Here is a 22,490-nt window from a genome sequence, read left to right as displayed (position 1 = left end):
GGATGAGCAGTCTTGGTATTGCTGGCAAATTGTCTACTGAATCACAGGAGGTTTGAAATTTAAGTGATAGGTTTACATTAAAGTGCACCTGTCATTAAAGAAATATGGGGCCACTATTGTAGACCTTTAAGGATGCAAGTTGCCTGGATGTTTTAATACTTCTGCTTTAGAGAACACTTACCCTTCATGATCTGCTGCAGCTCCATCTGTAAGGTCTGAATTGCACGGGCTGGGTGGTCTCCAACACTTCTCTTGATGCGATGGATGGAGAGACGACCATCTACAACAGCAGCTACATCATCATCTTCCAGGTACATGACTCTGTTCGTGTGTTCGATGACAGCACTATAAAATAAATGGTGGCAGGAAGTTTTGATTCGGCTTTCACAGGCTGGATTATTTGTGGTGTAATTTTTACATTGATGTATTGTTATACAGATTGAGAGTCCATTTTTTTTGCTTAAATAAACCATACTGAACATCATCCACGGTTTGCTGCATTTGGACAGAAAATTGTACTACCCTGCACATGAGAGCAGCACTGCTTAATCCTACAGGGCAGCAAAAATAAAAATGTAAAATACATATATGGGAACCGTTTCACCCACTAAGGAAAGTGTGATTGTTGCAGCCAATTTTGTGACATCTCTGCTAGATTTACAGAGAACTCATCTACGTCAAGTGCTGCAGCAGCACAGCTTGGCAAATAATAGAACCCCAGTTTACTACAAGCACAATGTACAAGCAGCAGCAGACTAAGGCTGGCCATACACTGATCGGGAATAAACTGATTGTGGAGGCGAATGAGGAGGGGAAAAAAAAAGTCCGATTCCACCACTCCACCATCCATAATAAGAGCATGGAAGGGGGAATACCCACCCCTCCCGTCATGCTATTGTATTCTGTCCGCGGTGGGTTTGCTGCTGTTGGGAAATTCAGTGACTGTAGCCGACTGGCTGGTGTTGCTGTCCTGCCAATAATTTTTGGACCGCTTCCTACGACGAATGGGTGGTCCCAAGGGGGCCAAACACTGGTCGAATTTCTGCAGGACTTTGCCAAAATTCAACTGGTGTAAGGCCCAGTTAAATACATACATACCCTCCATTTCTCTTGTTCAGCCCCTTATATATACACTGGAGGGTTGAATTCAATACAAAAATTGTATGTACTAGTTTAACAAATACTCCCAATTGCATTTGAAGGGAAAAAAAAAAAGTAATAGAGCAAAAATGATGCCACTGTCTATAGTAACCAGAGTTACTAACAGAGGACATATATGACACACTATTACACCAATGTTCATTTGTGCTTATACATAATGTAGTACATATAAGTGTAATGTTGAATAAATATAGCATAGTGCTAACATTTATACACAATGACAATAATTAGGGAAGCACCAGTACTGGCATATGTGCCGATACTGAGTATTTGGGCTAGTACTTGTCCTTGCCCAGATACAGGAACTCCCGTTTAGAGGGAGACTTCCTCTGATCTGCAGTGCCACGAGGGAACATGGAGCTGGCTTCCTGGCCAATTAGGAGGCCGAGCCACGGGTAATGACTGACGGCCCGGCTTCCCGATTGCCCAGGATGCCGGCTCCATGCTAGCAGAAGTACCGGTATTGGCAAGTAGCGAAATATACATTTCGGTACTCGTACATCACTAACAATTCTGCAAATAAAAATGTAAATGGTCAGAAAGCCAGTTCTATAATACTTAGTCATCTTTGACTGGCCAGAGGTTCAGTAACTGTACATCATAAATATGACAATTTACCCACAAACACCCAAGGTAAAGGGTGTTCTCACCTGGCATCTGATGCAAAGTAATATTCCACAGCCTTCTCTTCTACAGGGAAGAGGCAAGTGGTGCTGTCTATCCTGGGCACGGAACAGCTGCTTTTCTTCTCCAGAGCTGTAAAAGGTGAACAAGACAGGGGTTATTAATGTGTGGAGGGGCACCAGGGAAGAGTGGGACAAAAGGAGTCCTTAGACCGATAAATCTCAGCCCAGCCAGAGGAAATGCAGCCTGCGGAAGAATAAAGCACAGTTTGGCCCTGAGAAGATTCAAGCAACCATACAGTTATGTTGTGGTACCGTTGCGTCGCAAAGGTCTACCTTTGGCATCTTGTTGTTCCATGGGAAGGGTCCAGGGCAGAACTGAAGTCTATCTGTGCAACGCAGACTGAGCATTGTGGCAATTTGTTTGGATTTTGTTTACTAATCATTCCATTCCTGGAGTCCAATTGATGCGTTAGTAGCGCTACATTTGCTATTAATAAATATTCATCAGTACTGCACAGGGTGGCCGCTCTGTTTTGGGGGGTTTTTTGGATACTGCACCAGAACCCTGTATGGGAGATACCACCTAGATTGTTATGTGCAAAAAGCTATCCTTCCTTTATATACACTTTTAAATACAAGCCGGTGGTGACTAGGATTTACCTGTAGAATAAGAAGCCCCATACGAGACCATACTATAAAAGATATTCAGCATTTTGCTTTTGTACTTATTAGCTTTTTGATTTTACTCTACGCAAATGTGTTGAACTTGGGATTTGGGAACCCACTAGCCCTGCAAAGCAGCCTTTAACTGATATACTTAGTGAGTTCACAATGACTAAAAATGAAATAAAAGTAATGTAAGCAATCACCGCACTACAATTGGACTTTTTGGAATTCAAAACTTAAAAGTGCATAGAAGAAAAGCTAAATGTTCAGGCGTTGGAAGCTTAGACAGTGACTGGGCTCTGAACCTGAATTCAAAATCTTAAACCACAACTAAGTTACTTCTATTTCTACAGAGATGCGGATTCAGGTACATCAAGATGTTCTGTTATTTTAGGGATCAGGAAAGTTTCAGGTCTCATTAGGTAACAGAGCATTTCACTTTGTGATCAATAGAGAGCGTATAAACACAACTAGATGCCAAGAGTTAAAACTCTGCTCGCCCCTCCCGTACCACATCATAAGAAAAGGCCAGTAAATATAAAGCTTGCAGCATAATATGAAGATTAGCTCCCATGGATTACATATCCACTTAAATTTAGTAAGAGAAAAATGCAATAAAAAGAAGAAATTTGGATTACATATGGCCCAGAATGGACAGTAAAGGGTGGAAAACTGTATCTATTCTGGTACTGTTTCCATCTCTGCAAGCCTGGAACATGCAGTGTGTGTGTGTTGGCAGAATGTATATAGTGGGATATGTAGAACAGTGTATACTATATGCATAGAGTGTGTGAGTCACTATTGTTACCTTACAACAGGAAGCCTTGAGCAAAGCAACTAATAAGGTCCGGCTTTCATTTTTTAGCCGGTGCTAGAAGATAGCGGACGCCAAAATCAGATTGTTTGCTATGGACACCTCTGCTTTTCCTTGTATCAGTTTCTAACTATAGGGTCAGGGTGTTACTTGACTAACCAAAACAGGAGCCAAAATTGATTAGCCATTTTAAAAAGAGAATAGGTTTGCCAAACGGAGGAGTTTATGGTTTAGGATCACTTAAAACACACACACCACTTCAACTGGAAAACTGTAGATCATAAACATTACAGCTGGTCCCTGGTATTCAAACCATATGGGTGATGTGTAGACACAGTTAATGGTTCTAACCACATTATATACACATATCCAGGGATTGGATGGAGCAATCCTGCCATCTAGTGGGTGAAAGTCATAGTGTCTGTAATGAGATGCTAAGAAGTGCAAATGGATCCTCAACTGGAAGGGGTGGGGGGAATGCAATAATTTCCTATTATCTGTTGAAAGTCACATGCATTAATCTGCATGGAAAACAGTACCAGATGCATAAATAGATCATATGCATACAGTCTCTTTTTAGAAAGAGAGGAGTATTGAAGTACGATGCTGGACGAGGCACCTTCTTTCTCTATTATGCATATTCCCTCTAGAGGATAATCGATGCTTTGTGATGCTGAAAGGACAATGAGAAAATGCGACAGCACAAAATCAGAAAAATCACATCAAACACACAGCAATCTATGCATTGCAGAGTTCTGAAATGCATACAGTCACATACATCAGTCAGGGTCACCTGGTATGTACTGCCAGTTTACCAAATTACAAAAAGCAGACTAGGCACAGGACAAAACAACATTGCATTACAATCACATGGGGGGGGGGGAGCAATTGTAACAGGAAATGCAGCTTAGACAAAAATCAACTGGCTTACACTGTACAATAAGACAGACTGTATACACAGCGGCATCATCTTTGGTTATGAATTCATGCAACAACACTTTGGGGAGACATGCCTAGCTTTCCAGCACATGCAACAGATTAGGTTTGCTTCCAATGAGCAGATAATGTATTAGAACCAAACAAGCAAAAGTGAGCATTTGGGAACACACAGTGCCGGTGGCTGAAATTTTCCCGCACACTGGAAGATTCGGACATTAAAGTATTCAAAAAAACACAGCAGGCAGCTTGAGCTGAAAGGGAAAAGTCAGGGCGCTGTCAAATGCATAGCAATTGTTAGCTATTCGGCCTGGGTATGTTCACAGCTTTTAGTGCAGACTAATGGCTTTTACTCCACCGAATTAACAAGACACGTTCAGAACTTCTGACATGTCAAGAATGCAATCTAGCACGTCAAGACATTGGAGAGGTCAATGGTACTTAGCTGATAGACCAGCGGCATTCTTACACAGGTCTGTTTAAGCCGAGTTGCAACTCATTGGGGGACATTTATCAAAACGGTCTTGCTGTTTGCAGTTGCTAAATCGGTCTCATCTTTTATTTTTCAAAAAGGTCAGCGACAGATTCATTTTCTGTGCACAATCTGCATAATAAAATGTCCCACTGAACACATCTGCCACTGTTTAAAATAGGTATACAGTTAATAAGTAGCCACATCATCATGCAAAACTAAGGGCTCGTTCACAGAGGGCCATACATGGGAAAAAACGCAAACCAGTGACAGGCTGCCGAGATGCTATGTGCATCTTCCCACACATTGAAACTTTACATCTGTGCAGGCCCTGTCTGCACTCAGGACCATCCATTAGTCCCTATATGGATGTTGGTCAAACGTGCAGGAAGATTCATTCAGCTGCTGCATCCGTCAGCTTATCACCGATTTTTTTTTACAGGCTGCATGAAAACCCTGCAACACACTGACACACGTATGGCCCTCTGTGGTCATGTGAATGAGCCCTAAATATATCACTGGCAGCAAAACCTACCCAAAGAGTAATACCACGTTGCATGCAACAAGCACATTTGAGATGCAATTGTGTTAATAAATGTCCCCCATAGCATGTTGCTACAGAACAGATCCATCAGATTTTTGGGGGGAATTATGAAGCTCTCACAGACTATACCAGAATATAGCATTATTTTACTTTACCCAATACAGTGTCCACAGACAAGTCCAACTGCATATGGATAACAGGTACATTTTATGTAACATTGGAGCCAAAACTGGTTTGTATAGAGGACTCCAGGCAAACCCAGAAGACGCCAAAGAATCCCTGTGCAGCTTTGCCTGAAGCGCGTCTATCATGATTGGTCTGACTGGTGTTTTACCTGATCGGTACAATATGGGGATGTGATCTGCGGCCAGCTTGTGCTCACTCCGTATACCCATCAGAAGTGGGCTGCCTCTCCTGCAATACAGGCAGATACAAGTTAATGGTTACAGAAACAGGAAAGATACAGCCACCGACTTCCATTAAAAAAAAAAAAAAAACACAAAGGAAGAGGGGGATAACATTACCTGGTTCCCACAGCCTGAGCCGGAAAATGAACACTTTTAAATACCAGAGCAAATGCACCTTCCTGTAAGACAAAGCAAAAGAAAGACACAATTGAATAATTAGGAAAAGCACAAGTTGGAACTCTCACCATAAAGGGCATAGCTTTATAATCTGCATATTTTTCCAGCTGTACGGATGTGCATACAAATCTATATAAGGTGCGAGATCTATCGGGGGGGGGGTGCAGCATCTATCGTTGTGTAGCAGAGTTGGACGACAATGCAAAGTAAACATGATCCATTCTTGGATCTCCTTTCCCCACATCAAATGTTGTGACCCAAGCGTTACTTCAAAATGTCCTTTATCAGCATTCCCAAACTGTAAGATTATAAACAATCACAATCAGAATCAGAATTCTCCCAAGTTGGATGATAGAGTGATATGAACTGGAACAGGACTAGACATGTGTTTCTGCAGCAAGTCATTTACATACCAAGCACACCTCACCTACCTAAACCTGTTGGATGGAGGACTCCTTTAAAGTGAAGCTAAGCCAGTCTAAAGTATCAGGAGTGAGAAAATGCCTTCTGGTACCTGCCTGCAAATACATATTTAGTCCTCAGTTCACAACCCCGTGGATCTCCCTTGGATTAAAGGTCTTCGGCTTCAAATGTTGATTAAGGTTCAACCACCTCTCAATCCCCGACCCTGCCATTCAATGGTGAAATGCCAGAGCCTCTACTTGTTCACCAAAATCCTAGAATCTGACAGGTCAATAACAGCAGACGAGCTTACCACTAGGGGCTAAGCTCGACTAGGGCAGAAGTTTGGGTCCCATGTAAAGCTCGGACCTAGGATACAGGGGGCTCCACATGGCTATGGGTACTGAGCTGAAGATAATCACAGGTACTTGCGGGTCTGATCTGAAAATAAAATTGCGGGCACCATGGAAATTATTTTGAGAAAAGTCAGTTTGAATTTAAGGGGAAAAAAAAAAAAAAAAAAAAACACAAAAGATATCTTCTGTATTATGAAACAGGATGTTGGCCTCATAAAATGCACATAACGATTCTCCTTACCAGCTGCTGGATGACCCGCTCAACAAGGGTGGCAAAGCTGATCTCATTATTCTCCCGATTGTCATACATATATTTCGCAAGCTTGGCAATGGTTTCTGTGTCAGTCTCAGACTCAAACTCGTAGCCTTTGCTTTCCTGCAGACAGCAAAAACAACATCAGTATACATCAGCATGTACAATTTTCATACCACTCACGTACACAGTTCTCCATCCAGTGGGCATGCAAAAGGGAGGTTAAAATGAGAACTATGGGGTTAAGGCTTTTCCCCATAGCTCTCCTTAGGGTAACGGGAGGACACAAACTAGCATCCTCCCATCACCCTAACGCTCAGTATACTGAGACGCCACAGCTGAAGCGGATCCCGACAATTATGTCTGGATCCGCCCAGCTGCTTGAGTGACAGCTGGCTCTGCCTATCTAGAGGCAGAGCCAGCTGTACCCGCCCTCAACCCCGTCCGATCCGCCAGTCAGCGCTGGCGGATCGGAGCGGGGAGGGGGGAATCCAGCCCCTCCCCTGTCAAGGCAGAGAGCCGTGACAGGATCGAGAGGTGAGCGAACGCCGGTATGCTCACCTCCCGATCTACTGAGCCAACCTGTGACAGTCTCATGGTCACAGTCGGCTAGAACTATGAGGAGAGTGAAAAGCACACCTCATAGTTCTCCTTTAAATTTAGGCAAAAGGTTTCTCAAATCTACAAAACTCTAACATGCCAAAATATAAAAGCCAAAAGAACTTTGTTTTTTTCGATGTTACCTGCAACAGCTTTTAAAAAGTACAAGGGATAGGCTGGAAAGCAAAATCGATATAGCGCCATTAAATTTATTTTTTTGATAGAAAGGTTAAACCCCTGCCAGGTTATTTTTTCCTGTCCGTGTACAATTGTGGATAATCTACTTTTCTTCCTCTCCCAGAGACAAACAAAGTTATAGGAAATCTCCAAAAGTGAGGGGAATTCTTAGACACGTCCCCAGAACAGATGTCCCAATTGGAAGATTTCCACAACTTTTGTTTTGGGGACAACCGTAAAATTTTGGATTTTTCTCTATTATCACTAGGGATGCATTGATATATCGCCTGCCGAAACATATCGGCCGAAAATGGCATGTTGACTATATCCTCAATTATGAATGAATGGGAGTGATCTACAATCAGCTCCTGTTCATTCATAGTTGTAGTTATAGTAAACATACTATGTTCTCAAGTTATCAATGAAGAGGATTCCGGTTCATTGATAACAGGGGCTGCAGAAAAAGAGATTGAGGACTGTGTTGTCGAATCTCTTTTTCTATTTTAAAAAGGGAAATATCAGGGGTCTGTTTAGACCCCCAATATTTCTCAGAAGCCCCTAAAAGTAAAAAATACAAAAATGTAAAGTGACATTAAACCCTCAGATTTTTTAACATAAAACAATACTGTAATGTGCGCCTTACTGTAATCCATGGTTGTTTCCCTTCTCTTTGCTGCTCTTCGTTTTAAATCTGTATCTGTTCTCATGCTGGGGCAGAACTTCTGTTTTGCAGCAGACTGCCTTGTCTCAGGAATGGATACACGGTGTCTGTGTATACGTTTGTATAGGCTTGAAACCTGAGCCAGCACTACAGGAAGAGGCCCTGAGCTGCAAAGGGAAGTTCTCCCCAAGCATGAGAAGACATGAGGAAGGAAGAGCAGCAAAGAGAAGGGAAACAACCATGGATTACAGTAAGGCGCACATTACAGTATTGTTTTATGTTAAAAAAATTTGAGGGTTTAATGTCACTTTAAAAGAGGTCATGAATAGGTGTGACCTTTTAGTTGGATTGCTCTGCTTATGCTTCTAGTCAACCATTAAAGGAGAACTATGGGGTCAGGGCTTTCCCCCATAGTTCTCCTTAGGGTAACGGGAGGACACAAACTAGCGTCCTCCTGTCACCCAAAGCTCAGTATATAGGGAGCTACAGCTCGCGGTATACTGAGACGCCGCAGACGGAACGAATCCCGACAATGCTGTCTGGATCCACCCAGCTGCTATAAAAAATAAAAATTCAGATGAAGACGTTTTATAAAAAAATAAAAAAGTAAATTTAAAAAAATTTGAGAAAAAAATAAGCTAAAAACATTTTTGGTTTCGGCCTGACAATTTTTTTTATTTCAGTTTTGTTTTTAAATTTCTATTTCAGTACACCTCTAATTATCACCATTACAACTGGAGGGGTGAAAACTTGACAATGGGTCTAACCTTTCCCCACTATCCCAAACCTAGAGGAAAAAAAAATTAAAAACAAAAACATAGGAGATACCATTCAGGTATATACACTGCAGCAACGATGAGGAGATAAAAGCAGGGAGCACTTGCTAAAGCCCATCTCCAGGTACAAAAAAACCCCCAAAAACTACCTTTACAGTGGGGCTACTCTGGCACCATCTTTCACTGGTCATCCAACTAGTTTTCTCAATTCTTCCAAAAAATACAGCAAGTGCAGTTGCCTTGATTTATTACAGATATACCATGACCTGGATGAATGAGAACCTTCACAGACCTACTCTGGCACAGCCAGGTTTTTGTGTAGGGAAGAGGACTGCTCCTGTGGCAGTCAGCACTCACTTCTATTTCCCCTCTGCACCAGCTTGTGGCCAAACCTTGCATTAGAGGTGAAACTCGAATAATTAGAATATCGTTAATTTATTATTTCACTAATGCAACTTAAAAGGTGAAACTAATATATGAGATAGACTCATTACATGCAAAGCAAGATAATTCAAGCCGTGATTTGTCATAATTGTGATGATTATGGCTTACAGCTCATGAAAACCCCAAGAACCCCAAATCCACAACCTCAAAAAAGTAGATTATCACATGCAATCAATAAAACAAGGATTGTACATAGAACAATATCGGACCTCTGAAAAGTACAAGCATGCATATGTACTCAGTACTTGGTTTGGGCCCCTTTTGCAGCACTTACTGCAATTACTTTTGCACGATATTCTAATTATTCGAGTTTCACCTGTATATGTGATGATGTCAGCGGGCCTCTGACCATCTGAGCTTAGGGGAAAGAAGTCTGTGGTTGCCGATCATATCGCCTGCAGGAATCAGGTGAGTAAGAGTGCTTTACACAGTTCCTTTAAACAAAAAGCGAGCAATGAACCCTTGCCGTGCAGGAGAAGCCCCACCGCAAGGGGTTACTTTTTTACTTTTTTTTATTGGCGGGAGATTGGCTGGTGGCCATTACTTCTTAGGTGACTTTGATGCCCCCCCAAAAATAAAATCTTTAGAGCCTATATGCCATAGCCTCAACTTTGCTTCTATCGTATGACAACCTTACCACTCATGTGGTGCAGGCAGACCAACGTATGCCGATTTATGATTGGTTGTAATAGGTCACCACACAACTCTGTACTAGGTTATTAAACAAAAGTTGTATTCACAAGCATAAAACATGTCACTGGTTTACATAGACTTGTATGAATTCCACATTTTGTGTGCTCTGTTCCATAACTCACCAGGAACTTCTTCAGGTCTTTGTAGTTGGTGATGATGCCATTGTGGATCACGATAAACTCTGGGGGGGGGGGGAAGGAATGTGACATTATTTCCTGGTGTTAGAAAAACAGTCAATTATGAATGATTCAAAGACAGGAAAAATCTGGAAGCCATATGTCTGCTTTATAGTCCCACCAAACCATAAGAACAAAAAACAAACCCACCACATAGTCACATTAATCCCTTGCAAATATCTTCCCACTTACTGTATTCCACACTATTTATATTCCCCACTAAAAAATATAGAACCCTCGTGTCTTGTGCTGTTTTTTAGTACCAAAATGCAGGAGGTAGAAGTCTGTTCAGGATACACTGTACCCCTCTACACATGTGCATTCCCTGCAGGGAGGCCCTGCATGTAATTGATGGCAGGAAAGGAAGGGGGAAGGCTGTGCTATTGCTGGAAGCAATGAATCTCTGTGTAATTACCCAATACGCAAACCATAAAAAATGACAAAAACAAAACAAAAAGCACACAGAATTATAAAATAGGCATAAAATAGTCTAAACTACAAAACGTTCTAATTACTTCCAACAGAGAAAGAAAACAGCTAGTAAACCAGAAAAAGGGACACCAAGCTTAACTACTTCAGTACCAGACGGTATATACCCTTCATTACCAATTCATCGTTTAGTGCTCTGACTCAAAATACTACATCATGCAATAGTAAACCCAAATTAATTTTATATAAAATTGTATTGAGACAGATAGAGCTTTTTAGTGGTATTTAACCACCTTACTTCTGCCATATAGGGGGGGGAGGGATATATATATATAATTTCTTGTTTTCTAATGGGTCCCCACAGCCCTCATCCTCCGTAGTTGCTGTGGAGGCACAGCCCTGTGGCAGGCTACACCCCTCCTCAGTTTAATTGATGGCGGAAGGAGCCTATGGCTCCTCTGCCATCAGTATCCTCCCCCCGCAACCAGGAAGAACAGGAAACTGAGGTTCGCTTTGGGAAAAGGAGCCTACAGCCAAGTGTGGGGGGCAAGGGGGAGTGAAAAAGGTACTGGGCGGTTTTACCTTAATGCAGAGTATGCATTAAACCAAAAAAAAAAAAATCCAGACCGTAATGCTATTTTGACTTACCGTTGTTTTTGTCAGAGCGCTGTGGATGGCTGTTGGTAGGGCTGGGCTCTCCATGAGTGGCCCAACGGGTGTGTGCAATGCCCAGGTGAATCTCAAATTCAATATCCAGGTCCAGGCTTTCTTGCTCTGTAAAATAAACATTGACAGGTTTGCAGTATTCCAAAAAGGCAAGAGGTACAGTGCTAAGGGACATCAAAACCCGAATTACAGCTTCTCATAACATTAAATTATATGTAATGGTTTTAAAAATCTTTACAATCTCCTTTTAGATCCATCAACAACTATTTAGTTATTACAGGTATCTCTATAGTACCGACAGTTTACGTAGCTCTTTACATTGCTTACATTGTGCACATTCACATCAGTCCCTGCCCCCAAGGAGCCAGCAATCTAAGGTCCTTTTCTCACATACATACAGGGCCGATATGGACAGGAGCCAACTAACCTTCCAACATGTCTTTGGAGTGTGTGACCGCTTACCAAAAACAACCCATTGGGTTTGTATCCAGTCACTTTACATAATTGTTGGTCAGACTCTAAGCCTTTTGTAACCTAAAATGTCTTACTACAAAGACAAATAGGCTCCACTGCATAATGATATTTAGTCACGTGACTCTTATTTTTAAAACTCATTGGCTTTAGCTGAATAGAACGGTTAGATTGTTGGAAATAAGAATCCTTATCCCGGTGTTTTAGCTTTGTGTATTGCGCAGTCTGTCAAGCTTTTCATGATCAGTACAAGTATGGCAACTTTGAAAAGCACATCCATAAGTGGCAGTTACTGCAAATAAAGCCAATTTTTACTTTTCCCCCCAATCATTTATGTTTCTCATTACTAGGATACAAAAAGAGGCCAGGCCGGATTCCCAAAAATGAATACCACACAGAGAATCCAGAGGAACATTGCTCCATAAGTCACTCTGCGGGCAGCCATTGTGCAAGTTACCTAGAAATGGTTTTAATTTAGCAGAGCGCAAATATCTGCTGCTATTGTAATGTCCCAGGGGTGCAGATCTAATTGAGATGGACGGACAGGAAAAGGGGGGTAATGTACAGGTTACTGCTCCGGTTAGGGGGAACGCACATGTGTTCTAGTTTCTCATGGTGTAAAGGAAAGCCTTCGAGTGTGAGGGCAACATTTCTAGAGAGGCAGAGCCTGCTGTCAATCAGCCAGCTGGATCTCAACAGTATTGTCAGGATCCATCCTGGCTGCGGCGTGGCTCTGCACTCAGCATATAGCGGGCATTAGCTTGCTATATAGTGAGTTTTGGGTCACCGGAGGATATTTGTATATGTCCTCCTGTGACCCTGAAGAGAACTATGGCCAAAAGAAAATAAAAAAAAGTTATGCCTTAGTTCTCCTTTAACCATTAACATAATATCTTATTTGTGTGTCACCGCACCAAGCTCACTCCCGTGATGGACTACAATCTCAATATAAATTAGTACACTAAACATGAGATTGTAGTCCATCACAGGAGTGAGCTTGGTGCGGTGACACACAAATAAGATAGTATGTTAATGGTTAAAGGAGAACTATCTTATTTGTGTGTCACTTTAATGTTCATACAGTAACTCAGGTGAACTTCCACTTTAAGTTAAGAGGTCCCCTTTAAGCATGCATTGGGGAAAATACTAAGTCTTCCAAAGGTTTTAACATTTGCTCATTGGGATATAAATTTCCTGCCAGCTTGCCATTGTTCTCTGCTCACAGAATAGCAATAAATCTTAAGCTTTAGTTCTAGCCAATGCACGGTTTGCCTAATATGCGCAGCCGCATATGTAGAAATCAGGCTCCATATCATACACTAAAGCTGCCCACACACACACACCTTACAATTTATCTGCAGATTTTCTGTGGTCAGATGGAAAAAGGGCAACAGATTACACAGATAATACTTACACAGGTAAGTGTAGATGGTGGAATCTGTTGCACCTTTTCCATCTGACCACAGAAAATCTGCAGATAATTGTAAGGTGTATGGCCAGCTTAACAAAAGCTGACAAGCTGAAACTGCTAAATTCTAGCAGAATCACCATCTCTTCAGGCTATACGAGTATACGAAATGTATTTCTGAAAGCATCATTAGCCGCAGGGACATAAGGGTATGATCTGTCGGTCTGCTATTCTGCAATCAGGAATAAACTGATTGTTTTCTGGATATGTGATGACGTGTCGATCCCTTATGTTTTTTGGGGGCCAATGCAGTTCCTTATGTGTCAATTGACATGGAATCCTCCAAGAGTCTGACAGTTCCTGCACAATCTGAGGAGCTGGGCCCCTTTAGGAAACCACATGTAAGCATGTTTAATTACGAGCAATCAGAAAAAACGAATTTACAGAGGAAATGAACCGCACAAGGAAATTAATTGGAAATAAATCAGAACAAAGCTGGATACAAATTAGAAAAAAAAAGTCAAATCAAGTAAACAGCCAGTTAAAAGGGAAAATAAAAGTAACCATTATAGGACCTTCCAACTGAGCCAGAGGTCATCTGGAATATGTATTTCTTCAAATCTCACTAGGGTTAGTTTTACCTAAATTCTCCATCCCATAATGAAATCCTTTGGCAGGCATGAAGCTGCAGGGGGGTTGTGAATAAATGACATTTTCCTGAAACTGTTTTTGTTGGATAACAATGTTTAGACCAGGCTTTGGGCCCAGGAAAAGGAGCACATGTTAGGCTACACGTCATTAAGAGGAGCTCAGCATTGCTCTTCCATTGAACGTCCACGTAGGCATTGTGAATTGGCTTGGGACTCAGTTCTCTGTTGCTGCCAGGGTGGGATCCATTACAGCTCTCCAAGATAAAAACAATTAACTCTTAACGGTGATGTCCACGTGACACTGGAGCACTGGTGCCCAATTTCTTCTTAACGGAAAAAAAATATTTTCTTAGCATTTGGTAACGGAAAGAAGTATTTGGCCCCTGCAAGCTGGAGACCTCGCCCCCCCCCCCAGGTATTTCAATAACTCAAGTTTGCTGAAAGCAGCTTCAGATTTCAGAGACACTGAAGAGGGGTGAGGGAGAGGATTTTGATTAAATTCATGTGTACAATCCTCCGCTGCATGTGATGCCAGGATGAAGAAAAAAAAACAAAAACTTGTACACTATACAGTGTGATTTGGAAAATATAGAAAATCAACCTTTCTAACAGTTACTACAGAGTGGTATTGATGCCAACTAGCTCAAACAGGGTAAACAGACAGCTATAGGGAAATATTAAACTCCCAAAAAATCCCAAAGGAATAGAATGTCATGCTGTGACCCGTTGCCCATGTATACCGCAGCCACTTATTCTGCTGTCTTAACATGTCATTAATTTATCTGAAGCCAGAGCAACACGTCCGAACCACTTCTAAAGAGCTGGAAGCACTGCTAACCGCAAAGATATTTATAGTAACTAAAGAGATCATCATATTTCTACATCTCTGTGGTCTGTAACCTTCAGAATTGCAAGATTGAAGATTCATCGATGTGGGTGCATTGGACAGCCAATTTCTAGTTATGATATCCACACACAAAGCAAACATACCGACCCAATGATTTGTGGCAGAACCAATATATTTACATGATAATATACTGCTGATCAATATTTAAATCAATAGACCCATCTTATGTGGACTGCATGGTAGATGCAATCATGCAAAGACTGCATCTCTGTGTATACAGTTATGGCATCATCACTTCTAAAGGATCCAGACATTTCCTACAGTGCCAGAACACAAGCATCAAAATGGGGCATTTCTGCCTAAAGTGCACTTCCCAAATATCTTAAAGCTGAACTCCAGTCAGCATACATGTACCTTTAAACCTTCCCCTGTGTAGTGTTGCTTTGTATTAATTTGTATGGCTTTGTCCCAGGGCTATGATGTCATCACAGGGGCTGCAAAAGATCTATCCCAGGAGCTAGGCACAGGGGTGCACAGGGTAATCTGCATCATTTCATATTGATGTAGGGTATCCATGTAAAAGCCTAATCTCTGCCAGTGACTAATGCACAATCAGAGGCAATGGGCTCGTCAGTACAGGGGAAAATAAATGGGTAGACCTCTCTACTGCTCTCACAGCTCAGCAGCTGTCAGTTGCTTCAGAGACAAGGACTATGCTGTGCATAGCAATAGAGGGGACGCTGAGCTAGCAGAGGTGGGCAGTTTTGAGTGGGGAGAGCCGAGGCTAGACTGCATTTCTAGTATCCAGTACAGCGCTCTTCCTATCTCAGGAAGCATAGTGATGTCAACAGGTCATTGATGCAACCTGTCTCCCAGGGCATACAGAGCTGGCTGGGGTGATTGGTTGCATGTACATGAAGCTAGCTCTCTGCAAGACTGGAAATGCTGCTTTTCACGTCCCATGGCTGAAAACCAGGGCGAGCAGAAGAGGAAAGCCTCAAGCATTTTGGTAAGGCGAGTCAAGAACGGCATTTAAAGATAAATGTCCCTGCAAACTGACACCACGAACTATGAGACTCAGCAGTGTGACAATATTACAGTTCTGCCTTTTTTTTTTCTTCCCACAAAACCTTGGAAGGTTCTGCTGGAAAATGCAGGGTGCATTTGACGTTTGGGTAAATCAATCTCCTATTCCAAAAGGAAACGATCACTAAATCTTCAATGGGGAAAAAAAAAATGTCACGTACTGTTTATTTCTTCATCCAGAGCCTTGACCTTCCCCTTCTTCCTAATGAGCTGAATTTTCTTGGCGTTGTTCTCCCAGTTCTTTTCATTGCCGCCATCAATACCGACACCTGCAAGGGACAATGCACATTCACTCAAAGATGCTCAATTAATAAGTCACTAGAGGGCAGAGACGTATCACAAGTGCCTAATGAAGACAAGTAATAGAAGTCCAGAGAACTATGGAAAAGAACAAGGTATGGAAAAAAAAAAAAAAAATAGTTTTCCACCTATCGTGTGTGCATAGTCATATGAATGAGGTTAAATGAAAGCTATGAGGGGAGTAAAATGCACTCATCCCCATAGTAAGATGAAGCTGTCACCCAACGGCTCTATAAATCGAGAACTGAGACGATCACAAACCACCGATCTCTCAGTTGCCGGTCTTCTCCCTGTAGAGAACAATGATGTCAGTCATCTCCTCCTCCCCCCCCCTCCACCTCAGTTCCTCCAGCACTGACTGGAGGGACAGACAGGGGAGGGGGTGGGCACAGCTGGCTCTGGTTCTAGACAGGTAGATCCAGCTGTCAATCAGGTGGCAGGGTGGATCCCAACAAAATTGTCAGAATCCTCCTTGCCTGCAGTCTGGCTCTACACTGTCACCATATAGAAGGCAAAATCCTGCTATATGCCGAGTTTTGGGTCACAGGAGGACATTCGTAAATGTCCTCCTGTGACCCAAAACAGAACCAATGCCAAAAAAGGCTTGGCCATAGTTCTCGTTAATAAAATGTGTTTTGATGAAATAAACATCTGCTGGAAGCTGCCATTCTATTAGGCTACACACTAGGTCCAGGCAGTCAATCTGGACCCGATCAGCTTCACTGAGTGATGGGTCTGCAGAGGAACTAGCAAGCAGCCATCAGAGTATATCACCTTGTGACACATTACTTTTAAATGAAGAAATCTTTAAAAATAAAAGTGATAAAAAATAGGATATAACTGAAAATGAGGTGATGTTGAGATAACCAAACAAACTATCAGTTCCATGTGCTGTCTATGCAATGATGGAGCATCTAACAAATATACTAGGGGGTTTGCATTAACAAAAATTGAGTCCTTGAGCCAGTCATCCAGTGTGTGTAGTTCCAGACCCTGCAGCAAATCTGGGAACCCACCTAATTTGCAGCACAAGGGAATTCTCCATTCCATCCCGAGAAACAGCATTTTTCCCTCACTTCAAATAAGATATGCATACTGGACAAATAGGTGATAAGATATCCCAATCAATAAATAATCCCTTTAGCTTCCATAAATCTAAACTGGAGTCTTCTTATGTGGCTATTTATATATTACTAGTGTCAAGTGGATTTATTGCAGCAGGAATTGTAAGGCCGAACCAAAACCAAAACTGGCCAATCCATTCACTAGAAAAGCGACCCTTCTTCTGTTCCTGCCTGTACATCAAACATGAGTACAACTGCAGAGCATGAACAATTGCAGCATCAGATATCCCCCAGCTCTTACCTGCAGAGTCATATCCTCTGTATTCCAACCTCTGTAGACCTTTGATAAGTCTTTCTAGGATCTCACGCCTGGTGCGGGGCACACGGTAGTTGAGGTAAGCAAAAATTCCTAAGAAAGAAAAAAGAAGGTTCAGTAATTATAGATAGCTGTGTCTGGAGTACAAGTAGACCCAGTTCCCAACAGAAAAGAGTTTTTGCTTCATGCAATTTACAACTTCGTGTACATCACAAGCCATACGCCATGAGCCATCCATAATAGTTTACAGGAGGCCCTTATTAGTGGCCAGGAATAAACAACTGGGGAACCAGAGCAGCAGTAGTGACCAACATTACCCCAATGGTCACCGTAGAGCTCTGTAAAACAAAACTGAATTGTGCTGGCCAACATCATCTTCTACATGTGCAAAAGGAGCCCACCAATGCAAATGGCAATTTTTTATCTACATAACCAAAATTTGACATTTCTGGGTACACGTAGCAGTCCCGATTGTCATCAGAAGGGTAAAGATATTACATGGCGAAGCATCAGAAGGGTAAAGCTAGTGCATGGTGAAGCATCAGAAGGGTAAAGATATTGCATGGTGAAGCATCAGAAGGGTAAAGCTAGTGCATGGCGAAGCATCAGAAAGGTAAAGATATTACATGGCGAAGCATCAGAAGGGTAAAGATATTACATGGCGAAGCATCAGACGGGTAAAGATATTACATGGCGAAGCATCAGACGGGTAAAGATATTACATGGCGAAGCATCAGAAAGGTAAAGATATTACACGGCGAAGCATCAGAAAGGTAAAGATATTACATGGCGAAGCATCAGACGGGTAAAGATATTATTCCCCATTCACACTGCGCGATTCGCAAATCGCGCATTTGTCGCGCGATTTGCATTTTGCGCAATATCGCGCAAATGCTTGCATTGAGCAAGCTTGAATCGCGGCTAAATCCGCTCCAAAAAGGGTCCTGCTGTAGCGACGCACGACCCTTTGCCCCATTGAGAAGCATTAGAGAGCGATATCGCACGGTAAATTGCGGCGATATCGCAGGAATTACTGCGCAATAAAATCGCTAAGTGTGAACGGGGCCTTACATGGCGAAGCATCAGACGGGTAAAGATAGTGCATGGCGAAGCATCAGAAGGTGAAGTTCCAGAACAATGACATCCACCAGTCTTACGAACTGTCCAATTGACTGATGGCCATCTATGGGTCTGTCCAAGACATGCAGAACCTTTTTTGTCAGTCAGCCAGAACCAAGAGTTGTGGTTTCTAATCTCTAGTACATCTATCCCATGAATTTCTGATGTCTATCATCCAAGTTCAATTTCCCAGTACAGCCGTTACCATCTCCTCCCAATGACTCGGCTGCAGGTGGCATCCACTGAAGACACACACACTTGAGTCTTCATGGCCATATGTATAAGAGCATTCATGTTGAACTACTCTCTAATCTCTATGGCCGGCTTCACTCCTTTCTTCTGCAGGTGGCCCAATACAGACATATTCTATAATTAGAAGGTTTACTAATACCTCATTCTTGACATACGTCATCTGTGTGTAGGCTAGGCTCTGAAAGCTCAATAGAATAGTTCATTTGTTGAAGAGCAAGAAAAACCACTCTGGGCTTATGACGATGGATATGTAGGAGTGCACTCTGCAAACATCCTGGACTGTCAATCTCTACAGTATTCACCAAATCACTGAAACAAGTACGGTATGCAGGCTGGAGTTCAAACTGCCTTCACCAACTGGAGACATGGAGCATGTGATTGCCCTATTACAATGTTTGGAGGTGCGGGAAGGGTTAGGACCTCTGTCTGGTTTTTCTTGGCCGTTTGCATGCCAACTGCAGAGATTTCTCCTCACTTGTCCCAAAGGCACAAACGGAAATGAGAGGAAATCTCTCCAAAGTGAGCAGAAGTCCCATTTTGAGCATTGTCGCCAGGCCATGTGTCTGCATTGGTAACCTTCTCCCCCTACTCCTGTTCTGGTCACAAACTGTCAAGAAGATCCCATCGCACTCCTGACCAGGTGTAACCCAAGATAGTGGGTGGGCGCTGAGATGACAGGAAATGCCTCTGTTGATCAGCGTCACGTGGTAGAAAAGTCACTCGCACTCCAATAAGAATTTCAGTCAATGTTCTTTTTTTGACAAAAGAATTGTCACATCGTATAGCGACGTTTCAGAACCATATAGGTCCCTTCTTCAGGAAACCAAAGTGACAATTGTAGACACTTTGCCTGAATAAGCATAGTTACGTTTATTTGTGCATAAACGTGGGGGGTGGGGGACTTTAAAAATGTTGTTTTTTTTTTTACATGAGACTTATTTTTTTACACTTAATGTTATTGCTATGACATAGGGGATAACAATCCCCCTATGTGTTAGCACAGGAACACTGACAGGTCTTCTTTATGGAGACATTAGGGGTCTCTAAGACCTTTGTCACCTGGTGACCCCCAAAGAAGCGATGAAGCAGAGATCTACTTAATCAGCTTCTTCTCTCTGGCAATAGCAGCCAGAGGACTTACAGGTGAATGCGGAAGTGATGTATTACACATCACTTCCGCATTCACAGTACGGAGAGAGATCAGCAAAGAGGAAGATGCTGAACTCCCATCTACCTCCCGACACCCTCCCGGGCCGCAGATGGGGTAGCGGATCCCGGGATTGAAGGTGAGAGTGCAGGAGAGGGGGGCAACGGCGGCTCTCGAGGAGGGGGGGGCGCACAGCCACAACATACAAGCGATCAGCAGGCTATCAGCCGGTAACAGCTCTGCAGAACGGACGGGTATTTTCTGCCCGAGCAGGCGTAGACACAGGTAGGTTTTTACCAATTTGCCTTATTGCTTGCTAGCAGTAGATATATGTTAAAAAACAAAACAAAACAAAAAAAAACGAGAGACTTTAATTCTACTTTAAGTGCTCAGTTTGTGAAGGGGGCTAAAATAAAGCAGATATCCTCCTCTGATCCTCTATCAGCACTCACCTCTCTCCGCTCTAGATGTGGAATGCCCCTTGGCATCCTCATGTCTAATACCGTGTTTCCCCGAAAATAAGACACTGTCTTATATTTTTTTTGGCTCAAAAAAACACATTAGGTCTTATTTTCGGGGTAGGTTTTATTTTTATTTTTTATGTACAACAGGCTACATGTATTCATGTACAAAAATATGGTGATCAGGGCAATCAAGGGTGCCGTACCTTTCCAAGAGCAATTTGCTAACCAATCGCTGGCCAGAATGAGCGAAGCCTCACAGGCATTTGGTGTCACTCTGCCAGTGACGGGAGCTGGCGCTATAGAGGAAGCATCGGCTTATGCGGCTCTGCTCCCTCCGGTGCCGCCTCGCTGGCTTTGTTGGCACAGCTGATTCTCTCCTGCGGCTCTTCAAGTTCCCCCTTATGCCACCGCCGGCCCTGGGAAGGGTCACAACTAGGTCTTATTTTCGGAGTAGGTCTTATATTTTAGCAATTCCCAAAAATAGTACTAGGTCTTATTTTTGGGGTAGGTCTTATTTTCGGGGAAACAGGGTACAAGTCAATAGACCTGCATTAGATGTGATGAAGGCCGCAGTCTTTAGACTGCCAGAGCCCAGGGGAGAAGAGGCTGTAGGGACTGGTCTAGCAGCCCAGAGGATCAGGCGATATCTACTTTAATTGACTCCCCTAGACAAAACGAGCAGTGCAGGGGTAGCCTCACTACAAGGGTACATTTTTTTAATACTCCCGGCGTTTGTAACAACCAATCAGTTGATCTGCTACGGTACCGAATGAAGATTGGCCTATGAAGATTGGCCTATAAAAAAAAAAAGGTGGCAGCTGTGGTTTCCAGTAAATACAGCAGCACGTACAACACGAGAAAAGTAATCTTTTTAGTGAACGTGGACACCAGCCAGACCGAGCGCGCTCACTTTCATATCCAGACTAAAACTCCTTTCAGTAGACCGATCCAACACAAAGCACAGAGGACAGACCTGCCTCACACTGGAGCATTTCAATGCCACTCCTGACACATTTAAATAGTTCTTCAAATAGAAGCCATTATCAAACCCAAATATCATTTAGAAATACCAGATAATTAAAAGAGAACCGAGAGCTCAGAATTCTAATGAGCCCATATCAGATCTATAATAGAGATGTTATGCAGATATGCGAGAGGACTCAAAAAAAAAAAACACCTAGGGCAGACTTCCATTGTCCCATTGTACAGGGCAGCCTCACATTGTCCATAACAGATGCCCATCATCCCACTGTACAGGGCATGTGCACGGAATTTATCAATGCTCTTTTTAAGTTCCACCCATGGATGTATGCAGCTTCAGCGAAAGGATATCTAAAAACTTAGTGACACTAAACTCAGGTGATAAATCTTAAAAATGCATTCAAGTACCGTAACTATTAACTAAAATGTATCTTATTTGTGTATCGCTCGGCTGTAGATCCTCAAATCTCTGAATTGGTGCTGACACTGTCCTTCCTTCTGGAGGGTGGCTACTTTTATTCCCATGGTCCCTGTGTGTGTGTTGTAGAGTAGTCACCGCTCGAAGCTCGCTCCTGTGATGGACTACAATCTCAGGTTTAGTTTACTAATTTCTATTGAGATTGTAGTCCATCACAGGAGTGAGCTTGGAGCGGTGACTACTTTACAACACACAGGGACCATGGGGAACAAAAGTAGCCACCCTCCAGAAGGAAGGATAGAGTCTGCACCAATTCAGAGTTGATTTGGGGATCTAAGGCCGAGTGATACACAAATAAGATACTTTTTTGTTAATAGTTAAAAAAGGTACTTTAATGCATTTTTAAGATTTATAACCCGAGTTTAATGTCATTTAAACGTTATCCACACCCCGTAGCTTATCAAATTCCTATGTATTTTGATCTACTCTACCAGAACTGGACAGACTGGTGTGTCAATATATATATATTAT

General features: G+C 42.5%; 1 protein-coding gene across 3 annotated transcripts in view; it reads right to left on the bottom strand.

Annotated features, from left to right (window-relative positions):
* LOC108785366 (glutamine--fructose-6-phosphate aminotransferase [isomerizing] 1) overlaps positions 1 to 22,490 on the bottom strand; it is a 44,253-nt gene that overhangs the window by 8,136 nt on the left and 13,627 nt on the right. The window contains exons 2-11 of one of the 3 annotated variants that reach the window (XM_018554421.1): positions 17,564 to 17,671; positions 16,060 to 16,167; positions 11,419 to 11,544; positions 10,288 to 10,346; positions 6,803 to 6,937; positions 5,744 to 5,805; positions 5,554 to 5,633; positions 3,887 to 3,940; positions 1,812 to 1,917; positions 182 to 345 (exon numbers count right to left, since the gene is read on the bottom strand). In XM_018554421.1, the coding sequence (XP_018409923.1) occupies positions 182 to 345; positions 1,812 to 1,917; positions 3,887 to 3,940; positions 5,554 to 5,633; positions 5,744 to 5,805; positions 6,803 to 6,937; positions 10,288 to 10,346; positions 11,419 to 11,544; positions 16,060 to 16,167; positions 17,564 to 17,671 (1,002 nt within the window). Of the gene's footprint in view, positions 1 to 181; positions 346 to 1,811; positions 1,918 to 3,886; positions 3,941 to 5,550; positions 5,634 to 5,743; positions 5,806 to 6,802; positions 6,938 to 10,287; positions 10,347 to 11,418; positions 11,545 to 16,059; positions 16,168 to 17,563; positions 17,672 to 22,490 lie in introns of all 3 variants that reach the window. The other 2 variants (XM_018554422.1, XM_018554423.1) reach the window with 2 other exon arrangements.

The sequence above is a fragment of the Nanorana parkeri genome, unplaced genomic scaffold (assembly GCF_000935625.1).
Source record: "Nanorana parkeri isolate BGI_ZX_2015 unplaced genomic scaffold, ASM93562v1 scaffold157, whole genome shotgun sequence".
NCBI classification, from domain to species: Eukaryota; Metazoa; Chordata; class Amphibia; order Anura; family Dicroglossidae; genus Nanorana; species Nanorana parkeri.
The sequence above is the reverse complement of the archived record's forward strand: the minus strand, read 5'-3'. Positions and strand labels throughout refer to the sequence as shown.